Here is a 17508-nt window from a genome sequence, read left to right on the forward strand (position 1 = left end):
TCATATTTTTTTTACTTTTTTTTTAACATATTTGCTTAAATATGGCTTTGGTGAATGCTTTGAAGTAGCCTATGTAATCCACTTTATTGTGCAATTGAACTTTCTTTGAGTGTGCAAGACTTCCAGCTCAAGTGTACTAAACTGTTAACTTTTAGCAATACAATCCAATGTGTTTGTTATAGTATATTACAATAACATGAGGACAAAATACCAGTTTGCAATATCAAACAGCTTCATGAGCTGTAGAGTTTAAATATAGGTATATATAACTGGCAGCAATGACACCGGAAGCCTTGCACATTAATAATGGACTGAAAAGCTGCAAATATTTTCCTGGTTCTTCGAAATGAACTGTTCATGTCGTGAAAAGGAGTAGTTTTACTTTCCATGGGTGATTTTTAGAAGTCTATTTTTTAACATTCTTTTTTTTTCATTTTCGTTTTTATTTATTTTAAATGTGTGTTTGTATATATGTTTTTGGCTTTTTCTGTGTCATATGTGGGTTTCATCTGCTGTCTTTATTAATAAAACTGTTCAATTAAATTAAAATCTTCTCAGATTCATTTTACATTTGATTTTTGCCACTGGAATCCATGACTTAATGCTCAAACAAGGTTTAACTTCATAGAAGGCAAATATTGAACCAGTCATGAGTCAGAGAATCTATAGCTATAAAAATTAACTGCAGCTTGTGAATAATGTGAATAAATATTTAGGTCTGATATCATTGTGAATGAACACTGAAGCTGCTCACTGTAATCTAGTGTTTCATTATAAGCATATTCATAAATTCTGCTGAATAGGTTATGATTTAAGCCTCTTATTAAGAAACCACATATAGATCCTAGTGAACTGGCAAATTATTGCCCATTTCAAATCTTCCAATTATGTTTAAAATTTTTGAAAAAGTTGTCTGCTCAATTGTGCTCCTTCCTGCAAAATAAATAAAATAAAATAAAAAATAAAAATCTGTATGGAGAATTTCAGACCCCACCATAGCACAGAAACTGCACTTGTTAAAATTTCAAATGACTTGCTTCTTGGGTCAGATCAAGGCTGCATCTCATTGCTAGTTTTATATCAATTAAAAAACTATATGTGTATTCATGGACAGGCTTTAAGATGGTTTAGATCCTACTTGTCCGAGCACTACACCTTTCTCTATTTAAATGGAGAGTCATCTCATTTTTCACCAGTAAAATATGGAGTGCCATAAGGATCTATCCTAGGTCCTCTGTTATTTTCAGTATACATGTTGCCCCTTGGTAATATTATTGGAAAATACGGGATTAGTTTCCACTCTTATGATGATGATACTCAACTGTATATTTCAACCATACCAGATAAAACCTCAAAATTATCTAAAATAACAGAGTGTGTTAAAAATGTAAAATATTGGATGACCAATAATTTTCTCCTATTAAATTCAGATAAAACAGAGATATTACTTATTGGACCAAGAAACAGTACACAGAATCTCTTGAATTACAATTTACAACTAGATGGATGTACTGTTACTTCCTCTTCAGTCAAAAATCTGGGTGTTATATTAGACAGCAACTTGTCTTTTTTGTCTCTGCACTGGCTACCTATTAATGTCCGTATCCGTTACAAGATATTATTACAAAATATTAAGGCCCTAAATGGTTTAGCTCCTGCATACCTAACTAGTCTTCCACCACACTACAATCCATCACAAGGTCACAAAACGCTGGACCTAAGATAGAGCTTTTTCGCATTTGGTTCCTAAACTCTGGAATAGTCTTCCTGATAAAATTCAGGGTCTCTCTATTTAAATCTAGATTAACAACACATCTGTTTCCCCAAGTATTCAAATAATGCATCTCAAAATTTTGGTCTGCAGCAATATCAGATCAACTGTGCATTATTTTTCTTTAGCTTGGGTAAAACTAATTAATTTTACTTGGTTGGAACAGCAGCTATGCTAATTATGTCTCTATTTGTTTGTCTGTTTCAATCCCTTGGTAAGTAGGATTTATACAAGCTCCAGTCTGGATCCAGAACACCTGAGAAGAGATGATGCTGACCCTAAGAGGACCTCAGATGTTGCTAACCCTGAAACAACATACAGAACTAACAACTTTTGCTATAAGTGTGATTGCATCATATAATAATTGCTGTTAATAATGTTCATCGTATGTTTGACTATGTCGTCAATAGATTCCTGATTTTAGATTTCAATAGACCACTGATAATCTACTGCTAAATATTGTAGAAACTAAATTTTCTATAAAGTTGCTTTGCAATGATTTGTATTGTAAAAAGCACTAAACAAATAAACTTGAAATAAATTTAATAGAATGATTTTGAAGCTGTGCACATTTTGTGAGCATTTGGGGTCCTTAACCAGTGGAGGGTGTTTTGAGACATGATCGACTGTGACAAGCAGGATGTGGGCAGGTGTTAAAGAAGTGAGAACAGTGAAGTGGAACATTACGTACTGACTCTGTGGAACAAAAAAACATGTTCATTTATCTAATACAGTGTTACAGTAATTTCATCAGAATCAGAATCACGTTTATTAGTTTATAAGTACTGTATGTATACATGTATGAGGAATTTGTCTTGGTAAATTGGTGCTTGACCAAAAAAAGACAAAAGAAAAACAAGAATAAATAAAATAATAATTAGATAATCAATTTTAAAATAAGACAAGTAAAAGTTATACATTTGGTTTGACTCTGTGATTCTTTAGGCTTTCACATGAGCTCAAAAGAAAAGTTTTAGCCAAAATTCAGTTATATTTACACCTGTCCTACAGCCTCTTATGCTCATGATTAGTCACTGGCCTGGTGAAGCGGAAATTACTGTCTAACTAGCTGTGGTAAGTCACTACTTCTCACATGTTAAACTTCCTTCACTGAAGCGAACATTTTTGTTCACTATGATGGCGTTTAGGCTGCTTCTGTCCTGTGTTCTTCTTACATCAGGTACAAAATCCAATCATTTTACTATTCTAAATAAGTCTTTGATTAATGATGTCCTCTGGTGACAAATCACGAAACTGAAGGGGAGTTTTAAAATTCTCTCTGAAATTTAAGTTTTTATTCCTCTAATGTTTCGTTACAAGTCTTTTTATGTCATAATAATCAAGCCTTTTTTGGAATTGTTTTTGTTTCACTTCAAAAACTGAAATGTTGCCAGGATTTTACGAGATTTAACTGATTTGTTACCATGCGTACATGTTCATAAATACGATCACCAGATCTCACTGAATTGTTTAATTCTACAATGATGGAAATCACATTAATCCTTCTATTTGTGTAATCTGAAGTCACCATTATTATTGTGGTTAGTGTTACCATTGACTGAGAATCTGGACTTTTTTGGTCTTGATGTTGGTTGTGTTCTTTACTTGGAAAAACAAAATCTTGTTTTTATGCTACAAAATCCATTAACTAAATAGAAATTCAATGAAACTATTTAGCTTATGAAAACTGTATGATTACTGTTTGTGAAAACAGTAAGCAAACAACTACTGTTTGTATTTTAAGAAAAGGCTTACTTTCTCTGTCCTCAGGGTTCAGTGCTGAGATCCCTGTGTTTGTTCAGACGGGAGATTCTGTTCAACTGGAAATACAGACACAAGAACTACCAGAGTTTGATGATTTATCATGGAAAAAGGAAAAAAACATTAATATAGTTAAATATTTTACTAAAACTAAAGAAGTAAAACCTCACCATTCCTACAAGGACAGAGTGGATTTCAATGCTAAAACCTTCTCTCTGACACTGAAGAACATGCAGAAGACAGACAGTGGACTCTACACAGCACAAACACGTGGAGAATCAGACAACAATATTGTTACATACAGAGTATCTGTTATAGGTGAGTGATGTGTACTGCTTAGTATGTGATGTAACTGCATATAATGTCAATTTTATTCAGTTTATATTTGAAATCTGAAAAACTTTATTTAAAATAAACAATATAAATGGGTGCACATAAGTTTTTAGGTCTGGTTCTCGTGAGAGCACCTGGAGATTTGGCTCGGTAGAGGAGAGTGGGGACAGTTGCAACATGGCTTATTTGTTTAATCAGGAAAGAGCTACAATTATAATATTAATACTGCACATGCTTAGCCCCTCAACCTTCCAGGAATAAATTAATCACATGTAGTAACCATTCCTTCCACAAAATAATAAAAGTAATATGATCAGATTTTGTTGTCATATTAAGGTTTTTTTATTTAATTTTTTTTTTTTTTTTTGCGTGGAGCATAGTAAAAACATTTTAATATGTGTGTGTGTGTGTGTGTGTGTGTGCATGTGTGTGTGTGTTTTCTTTAGCTTCTAATAGCTAGCATGTGTCAAAGGTACTGTGTCAGGATAATATACCAAATTTTATCATGGCTGTCAGCGTTGGGACAGTTGCAACTCTTGCAAAAGTTATATTTAAAAAGCTTACAACTTGCCATACTCTGACTCAATTACTATTTCTGAGGTTAAACACACCCTCCTCATTACACCATGGACAAAGAAATGTAGAAATAAAGAAACATAAAAATAAAGATATATATATATATACAAATAAATGCATAGATGTGGAAACAAATACATGTAGATTAGGCCGATATATAAATTATAAATAAAATAAAATATTAGATATACAGTATAAATAAAAGAAACAAATAAATAAATGTGAAAGAAATAAAAATCTACATTAATAAGGAAATAACTGTACAAATAAATTAATTGTATCTATTTTTTTTTTCTTTGTATATATATATATTTTTATTTTATTTTATTTTTTATTTTTTTTCATTTAGCATTTTACATTTCATGGTATATTTATGAATTTATTTATAAATTTTGTCAGGTTTGGCGTTCAAGAGTGTATCACTTATGTGCAGCCCTGAATATAAAAAGCACAACAAAATGTTGTTACCTTAGGCAGTGGTTCCCAATCTTTTTCAGCTGGCGGCCCACACATCCACACACATATGTTTGCAAGGCCCACTTCAAAACATTAACTGACCCCGCTATTGTTGGGTTAATAACTTAGTACTCAGAAACTAGATTGTTAACTGTATTTATTGAGTGAATTAGGGCTTTGCGATATGAAAAAAAAAAAAACTATCGCAATTTATTTGATAAATTTTGCGATTGTGACACGCACCGATATGCTTTTACAGTCATAAATGCATTCAATTTGAAACATATTTCCAAAAGAAAATCAATTAGAGCTTTATCAAAAAGTTTAACGTCTCTAGAACAGACATACGCCAAATTATCACCATAGTAAAGATGTAACAAAATGTATCGACTTATGGCAATTTTTTTTTTAAATAATAATAAATCCCTTGTACAGGGACAATTTTTTTTCTTTTTTGCCATGCATTGTTCATAGAGCTCATTAATTGTAGCGGTGCCTTGCAGTGTGTATACAGTATGTGTATACGGTCAGCAGCGAGAGCTCAACGCGAAAGCACATTAAAATAATGCAGGAGTGCAAATCTCTCTGTTCGCACACAGATTTCCTTTGCTCTGTCACAAAACCAGACGTGCTTGCTCAGATACACGCTGCTCTGCGCAGAGAGAGTGTGCGCACTTAAAACGTGTCTCCTCTCACTTAAACTGCGTCCTGTGTGATATGTGTTAGATATTAATTATTTTCGCACTATTTCTAGCCTTTTACCGCGTGCAGTGGGAACATGAGCTCGGAAAAAAGGCGCATTACAGACAGTGTGTGAAAATGGAGTTAGGCATATGCCCAGTCTGTTCTGTTCTCGCGCTAGGCACAATGTATTCTGATTGGATCGGATAGCATCCTACAGGAGGTCAGGGCCGTGGAAAATCATGCTATAAAGTGAGAAATCGTGCACACTCAAATCGTGATTTTATGGCGATTTCTTTTAATCGCACAGCCCTAGAATGGACTGGAAATGAACAGAAATAATTGGCGGCCCACCTGCAATACCACAGACCACAGGTTGAAAATCACTGACCTAAGGATTTGTTACATACTTTTTGTACAATTATTTTTTTATAATGACTTCAAAACCTGCAGCACATATTTTGATATATAACAAAATTACTAATGTTCATTTCAGGAAGTCTGAACAAAATAGTATAAATATTATTACACTGTAAAAAAAATAAAGTTGCGTCAACTTAAAAAAAGAAGGCAAATTATCGCAAGCACTTTTTTTGAGTAAACTTGACAAATGGGGACTAAAGTCCACCGAACTTAAAATAATAACTTAATATCACAAGTTGTCACAACATAAATAGTCATGTTAACCTGTTAGCCAGCACCCCCCATAATGGGACTCACAGCTAAAAGTGCTCTACCTAACTTATAATTGTAACAGTTTCCTACTTCAGTGTGTTACAAACATAATTTTGGTGTCTTTAGAAAGAAGACACTTTGGGTTTTAATTTTTATCAACCAGATTTGATCATGCTCAAAAATATAAAAAGTTATAGACACTGAAGTGCCTTGAATCTTTTTTTTTTTTACCACACTTAAATATATTTTTATTTGATATAAAAAAAACATGAAATGAGTCCTGGAGCAAACTAGAAAAGTAATGGGTTGAAAGCCACATGTCTCATGAGTTTCTATTTCAAATGTGAATATCATGAAAGATGAGACTCCTGCAGATATTTTTCTGAGACTATGTCTAGACCCCCCACTCCCCAAATATAAGAAAATATATTTCCCAATAGTATTGAAGTCTTCTACAAACTATTTAGTCAGTAAACATACCACTGCATAGTTTTTTTTTTTTTCAACTTTTTTTTTCAACTTTTTTTTTTTTTTTTTTACAGTGTACAGTATGTTTGGTCCTGGTTTACTGAATTTTTACTGGCAAATTCTAGAATGTCTGAAGTTGTGAATGTGGCCTTAAATGTTTTAGTGTGTGTGTGTTTTAGATGCAGTGGAAGCTCCGGTCCTGACTGTAAACTCAAACTCATCCAGTCCTGACCCCTGTTACTTTACATGCAAAGGAAGTAACATTATCATCAGCTCCATCTATAATGGTAGCAGCTGTTCTTCAGAAGAAGTGATATCCTCTGGTAACTACACCCTAAGACTGAGCTGCACTGGTGACTTCATCACGTGTAACTACAGCAACCCAGTGAGCTGGAAGAAAGACACAAAAACGGTTAATGAAATCTGCACTGTTAAAAAAGGTACATACGGTATTCACTCTGACCTGTAAATACACTCCTAGATTAAGAAACAGAAAATCAAAGAGAGAATGTGACTTAATCTTTATACTGTATGATGTTCAACTCTTTATTTTAAATGCCAAACACTGGACTGAAATTCCTCTCAATGTAGACCTCAGTCTGTGAAAAGTGGAGATATTTTTTCTTATCTTTCATATATATAAACTGGACAACATGAAGCAGCACCTGCGTTTCCCCTTTGGGTCCTTGTTATTTGTCTAATCACATTGGCATCAGCATCAGCAGTGGCGGCAGTGATCAGCTTCCGTATTTACAAGAGGAAAAAAGGTACAGAGCATCTAATACTGTTATTATCTTATTTCAGTAACACTTATAGCACTCTTTCATAATGATTGCTAGTGCTTTAAATGTAATCAAGGATTTTTTTAAACATGTTTTTTGTTTGTTTGATTGTTTCAGTTTTTCACCGTTGAATTTACACATTTGCTGTCACTATTTAATATTAAAAGGTCCTGTAGTTTGGCATGGCATAATTAATTTTTAGAAATAAAAACATTCCATGTAATATCCCAATTAACATTATATTATACAAACTACAGGCACAGTAATTATAGAGTTAACACAATGCTGTTTAAAACAGTTTAAAGTGAAGTCTAAAATACCACAACACATTTCATATTTCATATGAAATACCCACAACCTTGACACTTCTGTTTTTTAAACCTTATGACACACTTGTTTGCAAAGCTTCCATAGAAGTGTGTGAACCAGTGATCTACATATGACTAAATATGTTCTATATAATAGATCAGGGGTGTTAACCAATTATTGCTACAGATTCTGATTCATTTTTTAAAAGCGTTGCAGAGCAAAAAGGTTATATCTGTTCTATGCCTATAAACTGAAAATTGTTGTTTCTGTTATAAACATCATAGGCACCCAGACGAATGAACAAACAATCTATGCAGAAGTTAACGTAAGTGTTATACTACTATTCTTCATTTTCAATGAAAAAAATGTAAACTGATGTTCCCATAAATTCTTCAATTGTTTGAATTTGATGTTTTTTTCTTTGAAATAATTGTTTCTATTTATTTTTGTTTATTGGGGTTGTATATTACTTATAATGTTCTTAAACTAATGTTCATTGCCTATTTCAGTTTAATGACTGATTATGGTGTTTAGTGCTTGTGTGAATGACACTGTGCACTTTCTCTGTATCTTATTATTTAAAAGCTGTTTGTGATGGGCTTTATTTCATCACGCGACTTTCTCATCACCACCTGCTTTTGGTGGTTACAAGTGTTTTACAAAGGTACAAAACTTATTTTTAGTACTTCAATAAGCTGGCATATTAACATTATATTATAATAATAATAATAATAATAATAATACATTTTATTTGTAATGTACTTTACATTTGAAACAAATCTCAAAGTTCTACAATTAAGATAAATTAGAAAGGATAAAATACTAAAAGGTATTACTTTTAATAGTTAAAAGTCATAAGTTCTCCTAAAAATAAATGTTTTTAGTCCTTTTTTTAAAAGTCTGAATACTTTGAGGTGCCCTCAGATGGTCGGGAAGGGCATTCCAAATCCGAGGAGCGGCAGAGCAGAAAGCCCGATCACTTAACATTGATTAACATTGGACGGAGTTAGATTACAATTAGATTACGGTATTAAACTGTAAATTTAATGTAAAACTGTCAAACCTAATATTTTTTATGGTATAATTCTGGCAACAACAGCTGCCGTTTTTACCGTATAATTTACAGATTTTTCTTACAGTGTAAGTTAGCCAAAAATGGCAGTGGCAAGGAACCAAAACTCCATTGGTGACAGAAATAGAGAAAACCCTTGAGAGAAACCAGGCTCAGTCAGGGGCCAGTTCTCCTCTGGCCAGATGAAACCAGCACGGTGTGGTTCTATATGCATCCTTTTGGGGTAAATAAGGTACAAAGCTGTACATTTTGAAAGGGTACCTCCTCAGTGACTGTTTGGTACCTTTTTTCTGAAAGTGTAGAGTCTGAGAGTGTAAACTATTAGTGTCTGCTTTCATTTATTAATTCATTGTTATTTCTTCTTGGTTATTTACTGTCACTTGTTCCCTGGTGACCACTTCCATTTATTTGATCATTTTCTACGGCAGATTATATGATATGAAGGAAAGGAGTAGCAGAAGCCAACTTTCTTTATCGCATTGGTTCGAATGCTGTATGTGTTCAATACCTTATCAAGTAAATCGAAAGCAAGTCTTTTATTTGATGAAAATGAAGACCAATTGCTATACTTAGCCTATATGTGGTTGTTTGATGCCGCTAATGGTAACTGTTTATGAGTACTCACCACTCATTTCAGCCATACCAGCAGTCTGACATCTTGATTGGATTGTTTCTGCAGGATAACATCAAGCCACAAAATTCACTGGAGATGTTGGAGAAATCAGAGTATCCTCAGACAGTGTATGATACTGCTGGAGATTCAGGACAGACTGATGTTACCAACCACACCAAACCCAACGACGACCCTATGAGTCAGGTGAAGATCAAACATCACTCTAATCTCACTCAGTTACTATTCCTTTAAAATTAACTGATGATTAATTTGGATTAAATGTCTTAATTTGAAATGAAGGTGAAGACAAGCTTAAGTGAAAAACATTCAAATGATAAAGTTCTTTTATTTGTGGCTTAATGTTTAGGAAACAATCTGCCATTTTGCAACCAGTTGTTTAAATGATTTGTTGGGAATTGTTTTTTTACATGAACTGCAGTTGATTTAGTTTTTCTTTATTTCAGAGTGGATCACTCTCAGGCAAGAGCAAGCCAATGACTATCTACTGTGCTATTCAGCAACAACCAAAACCCCCCAAAACTGAAACTGATCACACTATCTATGGTGTGGTTAATAAACCATCAGCCAAATATGAATCTGCACATCCACAATCAGAATAAAAGTGCACTTTTAATGAAGCTGAACCCTTTAGCAATACAGGACATTTAGGAAGATAGTGTTACTATAAATGTAAATAAGATGTACAGTATATTTGTGATGTGCAATGTGCTGTTGTCTTTTTTTAAAGCTGCAGTGAATGCATTTTTTATTGTAAAATTGTTGAATATGTGGCAAAATCTCATGTGTTTTCTGTAGATTCCGTTGGAGATTTCACCCTCTTTGCAGGCAACACCTGAGAACCACTTCCTGGAAAGTATCTGTCAGTCTATAAGAGTTATTTTGAAGGGTGGCAGGGGGTTCATTTGCCCATTCGCCCCCATCCCTGAAAAACACAGTTTAGTTTACAGAAAAATGTGAAAAGGTAATCAAAAATGTACTGTACAAAGCCACTTTGCACAAAAAATGGACCAAGTGCATGCAGTACAGGCATCTGTTTACTGTATCCAGTGGTTCTATTTGCTTTTGATGTGATGCTCGTGTCTGGTGTGTCAGCCATTAAGGGCTCGACACAACACTTTGTGTTTTATTGATTTCCATTCTTACAGATTTTAATTTTCTTTAACTATGAGGAGGACTTTTTGTAGAGAAAGCCATGAAACTTGTAGGATGTTTTAATGCTCTTATATGTGAAAAAATCAAAGAATGTGAAAAACAAATTAATGACATGACTTATGTTGTGATGTTTCTCATGCCTTAGCTTTTTGTATTCAATCATTTATTTAATTAATTATTCAATTAATATTATTATTTACTCAGTTTTGCAGCTAGATGTAACTTAGCATTAATGTAGCCTGTCTTATCAAGTGCTCATCATTTTTGTGCTTTTCTGATAAATATATATTCTATTGTATAAATGTACCTGAACCATTATAACCCATATATTCACAACCCATCAGTTGCATTGGCCTGTACTATAAGAGGAGGAGAGATGTAAAGAGAAGTTGTGGTGGAGCTTCTGCTATAACTATGTTGAAAGACTAAGTGCAGGGTTTTAAGACCAGAACCAGTCATATGTCTGGTCTTAAAGCAATGTGCTCCACGTAGTTTTGTGTATGGTGTGCCCTAAAGTTATTATTACAGTGAGTAGTTGTACATGTGCATTTGCTGCTGGCCTAAAGAAAGAGTTTCACTCAACAAACTTGCAGAACAGACGTCTGCAAAGAAAACAGAAGCCATTCACCTTATTAGAAGTCAGTGTATCATCAGAATGAACAGCTTCATTTAGAAGACTGGGTTGGCAATTTTCCATTTTAATAAAAGTATGAGGCAAAAGTCTTTTGAATATTTATATTCTTGCAAGAAAAGGTGACAGTCGTACAGTCATCCAAGTTGACTGCAGAGTCAGACCAAAAAGGAAAACCCCAACTTAACATTTATAACTTCATCAAATGCAGATGCTTTGATCTCATCCACTCATAATTCATATTCAACATATATGTCCACTTGAGGTGTTCAACTATGTCCTCCAGATGAGTTTCTAAAAATGTAATGCAAATCATTTTCGAAGTAGCCAGGATATCTAAGAAACTAAAATAAAATTTTTGTATCACAAGGGTCTAGCACACATACAAAAATAGATATCCTGTTATCACTCAGCTCATCAAAACCTCAAGCACATTGCAGCAAACTCAAGCACTCAGAAACAATCTATGATCACTCTTTAGTACAGTATAGAAAATAAAATTGATATTTCAGATATAAATAAATTTTACTCCACAGAGACACATCCCAAAGATGAAACGTAAGAGGTGCAGCTCTCCTTTAAACTGATTCTCAGAAAGGAAAACCAAAAAGAACAAATGGGACAGGTTTCATCCACAAAGGAAAACACAAGAAATAGCTTTTCCTTCTTTTTGTCTTTTTTGTGTGTGGTATATGGTGGTATATATTTATTTATATAACACAATATTTACTTTTGGCCCATCATATTAAAAAGTGGGCACCTCTGTTTTATACAAATCTGTTAGCCAGTAAACAAGCTACAAAACAACAAACAATGTGATGCTATAATACCACATACATATTACACAACACTTGAAAAGAAGTCCGTTATGTTTGACACAATGCTTCAGTCAATGTGTTTCCCATTGCAAACTTTGGTTTCCTTTAGTCAGTGACACATGATTTATGATACATGAAGTCTCATTGCCAGAAAACCATGTGACTGTTTCAGTATCACGATTCACGAAGCGCTAAAACCAACACAGCTTGATCTTATGATTATGAGTTAGTTTCCCGCTCCAGTTGAGTATTATTAAAGCTCATCATTTAGCATGCAGTTCCTAATGTTCAAGTTAAAATAATCAACTAGCCTACTTTTATACAGTTTTTTTTTAACTTTATAATTCATTCAAATGAAGCCCTTGATTCTTGCCTAACTGTAGAAGATTACTTTATTAATACTATTTAGTGAATAACATTGTGTTTAATGCACAAGCACTAGCCTGGTAATACCAAACTCTGCTACTTCGCTTTGCTTCCTGTCTGGAAGGGCATAATTGACAAGAGTTTACTTTCTCGTGGCAGGCGTTTGTCTGAAGTTTAAAATCATTGGTGTACCTGTAAGCCAATCACCTAACGTTTGGTTATGACATGTTTTATTAGCCGGCTCAGCCTCCTCGAGTTTGTATATAGTTGTGTCTTTAATTTGTTTAATAATTATTACACAAATAGTATTTTAAAATTACATTTCACAATTATTTATTTTACTCTATAATTTACTATTAATTTATTCTTAATTTTTGTCTATTCTGTAATACTCCACCCTTGATATCATATTCTTGTAATTATTAATCTATTGTTGTTCAGTTATTTATTATGGCATTATTCATATTATACATATAATTTGTGCTATTATAAATCTATTATATCACGTATGTACCGTTGTTCTCCCTTTTCATATTATTCACTTTACTTCAAGTTGTACTACATGTACTTTTTAATATAACATATCAATTTTACTATATTCTCACTGTGCACTGTATCAGTGCATAATATTTAAATTTTCACTGGATCCATAAAGGCTTATCAGTTATATTTGTTATTGTGAGTTTATCTATAGGCTATAGAGTGCTATCAAAATAAAAATCATACTACCAGTGTGTCAGTTTTTGTCACGCTGTCTAGTCTCTGTTTCCCTGGGTGTCCACTAGTGGGCTCACTTCCTCTTAGACACTTCACCGTAGGCACTAGAATTCCTCCAGTCTTTTTTTTTTTTTTTAATCACATTTGTTTTATTATTTCTTCTTTAGCATACATTACATAAAATGTATCAACAATACATCCAAAGTCAACAGAACTAATGGAAGAAAAGGAAAGATACAAAAAAAAGAAAAAAAAGAGAAACAAAAAAGAAACAAAAATACAACAAATCAAGTATTAATCATTGTACATGAAAGATCTCATCATATCTCCTCAAAAAATAAACACATTTTTTGTTATTAATTAGTCTTAGTAATTTAATTAAATATTCTACTTAACATAAGAATTCTATAAAATTAGTTTTTTTCTTAAGAATTCTTTGTTTGTGAAAATAGAACTTTGCTACAAGGATAAGAAAGTTAATAGATGATTCTAAAGATTTGTTAGGGTTTTCAAAAAAAAACAACAACAACATCCTTAAATGAGTAAATTACAATTCATTTTAACTTTAGAAAAACAGTAAACACTCAAATCTTTCCAGAAAAGTGATGAAACATTGCATGAGAAAAATAAATGGCAACTGTCTTCACTCTCTTTTTTACAGAAGGTACATATATCAGCTACATCACAGAATTTAGACACAAATGCATTGCAAGGGTATATATTATGCAGAATTTTAAAGTGCACTTCTTTCACTTTATTCGGTATGCAGTACTTATATGGTAATAACCATGTTTTCCTCCAATTAATATTAGCTATTTTAGAACCCCCCAAAAAATTGAGGTTTGAGATTGAGAAAGTTGACGAATAAATGTATTATTACATTCTTTACTTAAAAGCGAAACTCCTCCCAAACATAACTGTGAGAGTTGTTTTGTGCATGACTCATAGGAAAGGGAAGCTTTCATTAGACACATTAAACCAGCAGGAATCGCCTTTATAACAGAGTTAAATTTTTTAAACGGAATGGGACATTGATGGATATTCATAAAGCATTCATAAGATAACAAATCACCATTAGAGTTTAAAAGATCAGCAACAAAAATTATGTTTTTATCAAACCATTTATCAAAAAAAATGGATCTGTTCCTAATTTTAATATCCATATTATTCCATGATATGCCTTTGTGGGGGGAAGAGTTGTGGTTGTAAACCAGTTTCCAGGCTAACAATGCTTGTTGAAGAAATCTAGCCAATTTAATAGGTAGCCTAATTTACCAGTAGAGTAGTTGCATTTCATCAAAAAAGAGAGGCCACCAAGCCTCTTAAATATATTAATAGGAATAAAATACCACAAAGAATCTGACCCAAGCAAACATCTTTTCATCCAATTAATTTTAAATGTATTGTTAGTATCATCAAAATTCAAGACTTCAAGACCCCCATCACTCCTTTTGTTTGCTAAAACATATTTCTTCAATGTGTGAGATTTATTGCTCCAAATAAAATCAAGGAAAATCTTATCTATATTTTTGGAAGTGTGATTATCTACAGCTAAAGACAGGGAAGGGTACACAAATCTGAATAATCCTTCTGTTTTGGATAAGAAAACTCTGCCTAAAATTGATAAATCTCTTTGGAGCCAATTATTAAAAATATATTTTGTTTTCATTAGCCTTTGAGAAAAATTCAGAAATTGTCTACTAATTAATTTTTTTGTTATATGAATTCCCAAATATTTAAGTTCATTTTTAATAGGTATATTTTCAATTTCATTTTCTACAGTATCAAATAAGCAAATAATTTCACATTTATTTAAATTAAGTTTGAGCCCAGAAGCGTTAGAGAAATCATTGATTATAGTTAAGACTGGAGAAACTTGCTGTTTATCCTTCAAGAATAAAGTAGTATCATCTGCTAATTGTGAAATTCGAATCTCTCTGTTAAAGATATTAAGGCCAGTAAAGTTATTATTGTGCAAAATTTCTATGGATAATATTTCTACAACAAATAGAAATAAAAAAAGGACTTAAAGGGCAACCTTGACGTATTCCTCGAAGAATAGGAAACCTTGGTGATGTACGTGAGTTTAAAATTATACAGCTATCTATTTCTTTGTACAACATTTGAACAATATTTATGAACTCTGAAGGAAATGCAAAGGTCTCTAAAGAGTTAATAAGGAACTGGTGTTTTACAGTGTCAAAGGCCTTATAAAAATCGAGGAATAAGATAATAGCATCAGACTTGATTTCATCTCTATAATCAATAAGATCCAAAACAAATCAAGTATTACAACTAATATGACGACCTTTCATAAATCCAGTCTGTGTTTCATTAATAATGTGAGGTAAATGTTGTTTTAATCTCTTGGCGAATATGGAAGCAATTAATTTATAATCAAAATTAAGAAGAGTGAAAGGGCGCCAGTTATCGTCTTTGTCTGGTTTGGGGATGAGAGATATTACCCCTTGTTTCATAGTAGGAGTCACTGTACCATTGTTTATAAATTCTTGAAGCATTAAGAAAAAAGGTTGTTCTAAAAAATCCCGAAAATGTATGAAGAATTCTAAAGTTAAGCCATCAGAGCCAGGTGATTTTCCCTTTTTCATTGATTTCATTGCATCTCTAATTTCATTTAATGAAACAGGAGCCTCACAGGATAACTTAAATTCATCACTTATTTGAGGTATATAGTTCTTAATCTGTTGCAGGTATGACTTACTTTGGTTTGCCTGTAACTCAGGGGAGTACAGGTTCCTATAAAAGTTTGTAACAAAATTCTCAATTTCTTCAGGGTGTTTAGAAATTGAATTGTTAATCTGTAATGCAGAGATGCTTTTCCTTTTAAAATTCCTTTTTTCAAGTGAAAAGAAGAAGCTCGTATTTTTCTCTCCTTCCTCAATCCATTTTGCTCTGGATCTAACAAAGGCACCTTTAACTATTTCTAAATATATATGGTCTAATTCCAATTGCAAAGTTTTTAACTGGTTAATTTCTATAACAGAGAGATTCTCTTTTTTGATTAAGTTATTAATTTTAATAAGCAAGTCAGTTTCCTTATCAGCATTAACCATTTTTAAAGTTTTAGATCTTTTAATTGCTAATAATCTTGCTTTATATTTAAAATATTCCCATTTAGCACCATGAGACTCAAATTCATCATTTGAAAAAATTCCTTCCAACTAATTCCTTGATTTCAACATTAAAATTTTTGTCTTTTCAATTTCCAGTAGCCACGGACAGTACTTTCCCTGTGTTTAGTCTGCAAAATCATCTTAATTACTAAATGGTCAGAAAAAGGAGCATATTGGTGACTGACATCAGACACATATTGCAGTAACTGTTGAGAAAAAAAAAAAAAGAAAGTATATTCTAGATTTAGAGGACAACAAGTTATTGCTCCAAGTATATTCCTTTAAACCAGGATGATAATAGCGCCGTGCGTCTGCAATTTGAAAATAATCACACAAAGTACAGATAATAGTATTAGTGAGGCCCATTTTAGGAGGAAATCTATCAGCTGAATTATCCAATACATCATTAAAATCTCCAGCAATAATAATAAAGGCTTGTTGATATTTATTTTTCAAAGCTTCAATATTCTTCTGTAATAAGAGAATAAGAGACTTGTTGGCAGATCTTAGGTTGTGGCCATATATATTACATATTATAAAAGTAGCATTATCAAGTTTAATGACAATAATAACCCATCTTCCTTCCATCGAAATCAACGATTCAATAATGTCTCCTTTAAATTTGTTAATCAAAGTGAGAACTCCTGCGGAATGGTTAGATCCGTGACTAAAGTAGGCCTTGTCACCCCACTCACCCACTGTGATTTCCAAAAACGAACATCACTCTCACAGGAATGAGTTTCTTGTAACAGTATTAAGTCAGCATTGGTTCTTCTACAGTATAAGAATAAGGCTTTTCTTTTAGTGAGATCTCTCAAGCCACGAGTGTTTAATGAAATAATACTTAAAGAGTTAAACTCAAAGTCTTGCATTTGCATAAAAAAAAAAACAGAAAACAAAATAGAAAAAACAACAGGAAAGAGTAATTTGAATAACAACACTAACAAGAACACGAAGGTTTTAAAGCTTACCGCTGTAAAACTGCGTTGACAAAGAGGTAGTTGAAGCTAACACATACCCTCTAACTTAGGCAAAGTGCAACCGTATGGGAGGGCATAACTTACTTCTTATGAAGGAACCACAACAGAGTATTAAACTTACACGTTGCTCCGTTTAACGGGCTGCAATTAGAGGCTGTTTGTCTATGCACAGTCCAGGAGTCATGTTCGACC

The 17508-nt window shown here is 32.8% G+C and overlaps 1 protein-coding gene across 4 annotated transcripts in view; it reads left to right on the forward strand.

Annotated features, from left to right (window-relative positions):
• LOC127935670 (CD48 antigen) overlaps positions 1 to 10778 on the forward strand; it is a 46380-nt gene extending 35602 nt beyond the window's left edge. Inside the window, exons 1-7 of one of the 4 annotated variants that reach the window (XM_052533786.1) lie at positions 2845 to 2951; positions 3542 to 3850; positions 6901 to 7161; positions 7381 to 7488; positions 8097 to 8137; positions 9564 to 9701; positions 9962 to 10778. In XM_052533786.1, the coding sequence (XP_052389746.1) occupies positions 2906 to 2951; positions 3542 to 3850; positions 6901 to 7161; positions 7381 to 7488; positions 8097 to 8137; positions 9564 to 9701; positions 9962 to 10117 (1059 nt within the window). In that variant the 5' untranslated portion in view covers positions 2845 to 2905 and the 3' untranslated portion in view covers positions 10118 to 10778. Of the gene's footprint in view, positions 1 to 2844; positions 2952 to 3541; positions 3851 to 6900; positions 7162 to 7380; positions 7489 to 8096; positions 8138 to 9563; positions 9702 to 9961 lie in introns of those variants that run through there. The other 3 variants (XM_052533771.1, XM_052533763.1, XM_052533779.1) reach the window with 3 other exon arrangements.
• The last annotated feature ends 6730 nt before the right edge of the window (positions 10779 to 17508 follow it).

This window comes from Carassius gibelio, chromosome A2 (genome assembly GCF_023724105.1).
Source record: "Carassius gibelio isolate Cgi1373 ecotype wild population from Czech Republic chromosome A2, carGib1.2-hapl.c, whole genome shotgun sequence".
In the NCBI taxonomy this organism is placed as follows: Eukaryota; Metazoa; Chordata; class Actinopteri; order Cypriniformes; family Cyprinidae; genus Carassius; species Carassius gibelio.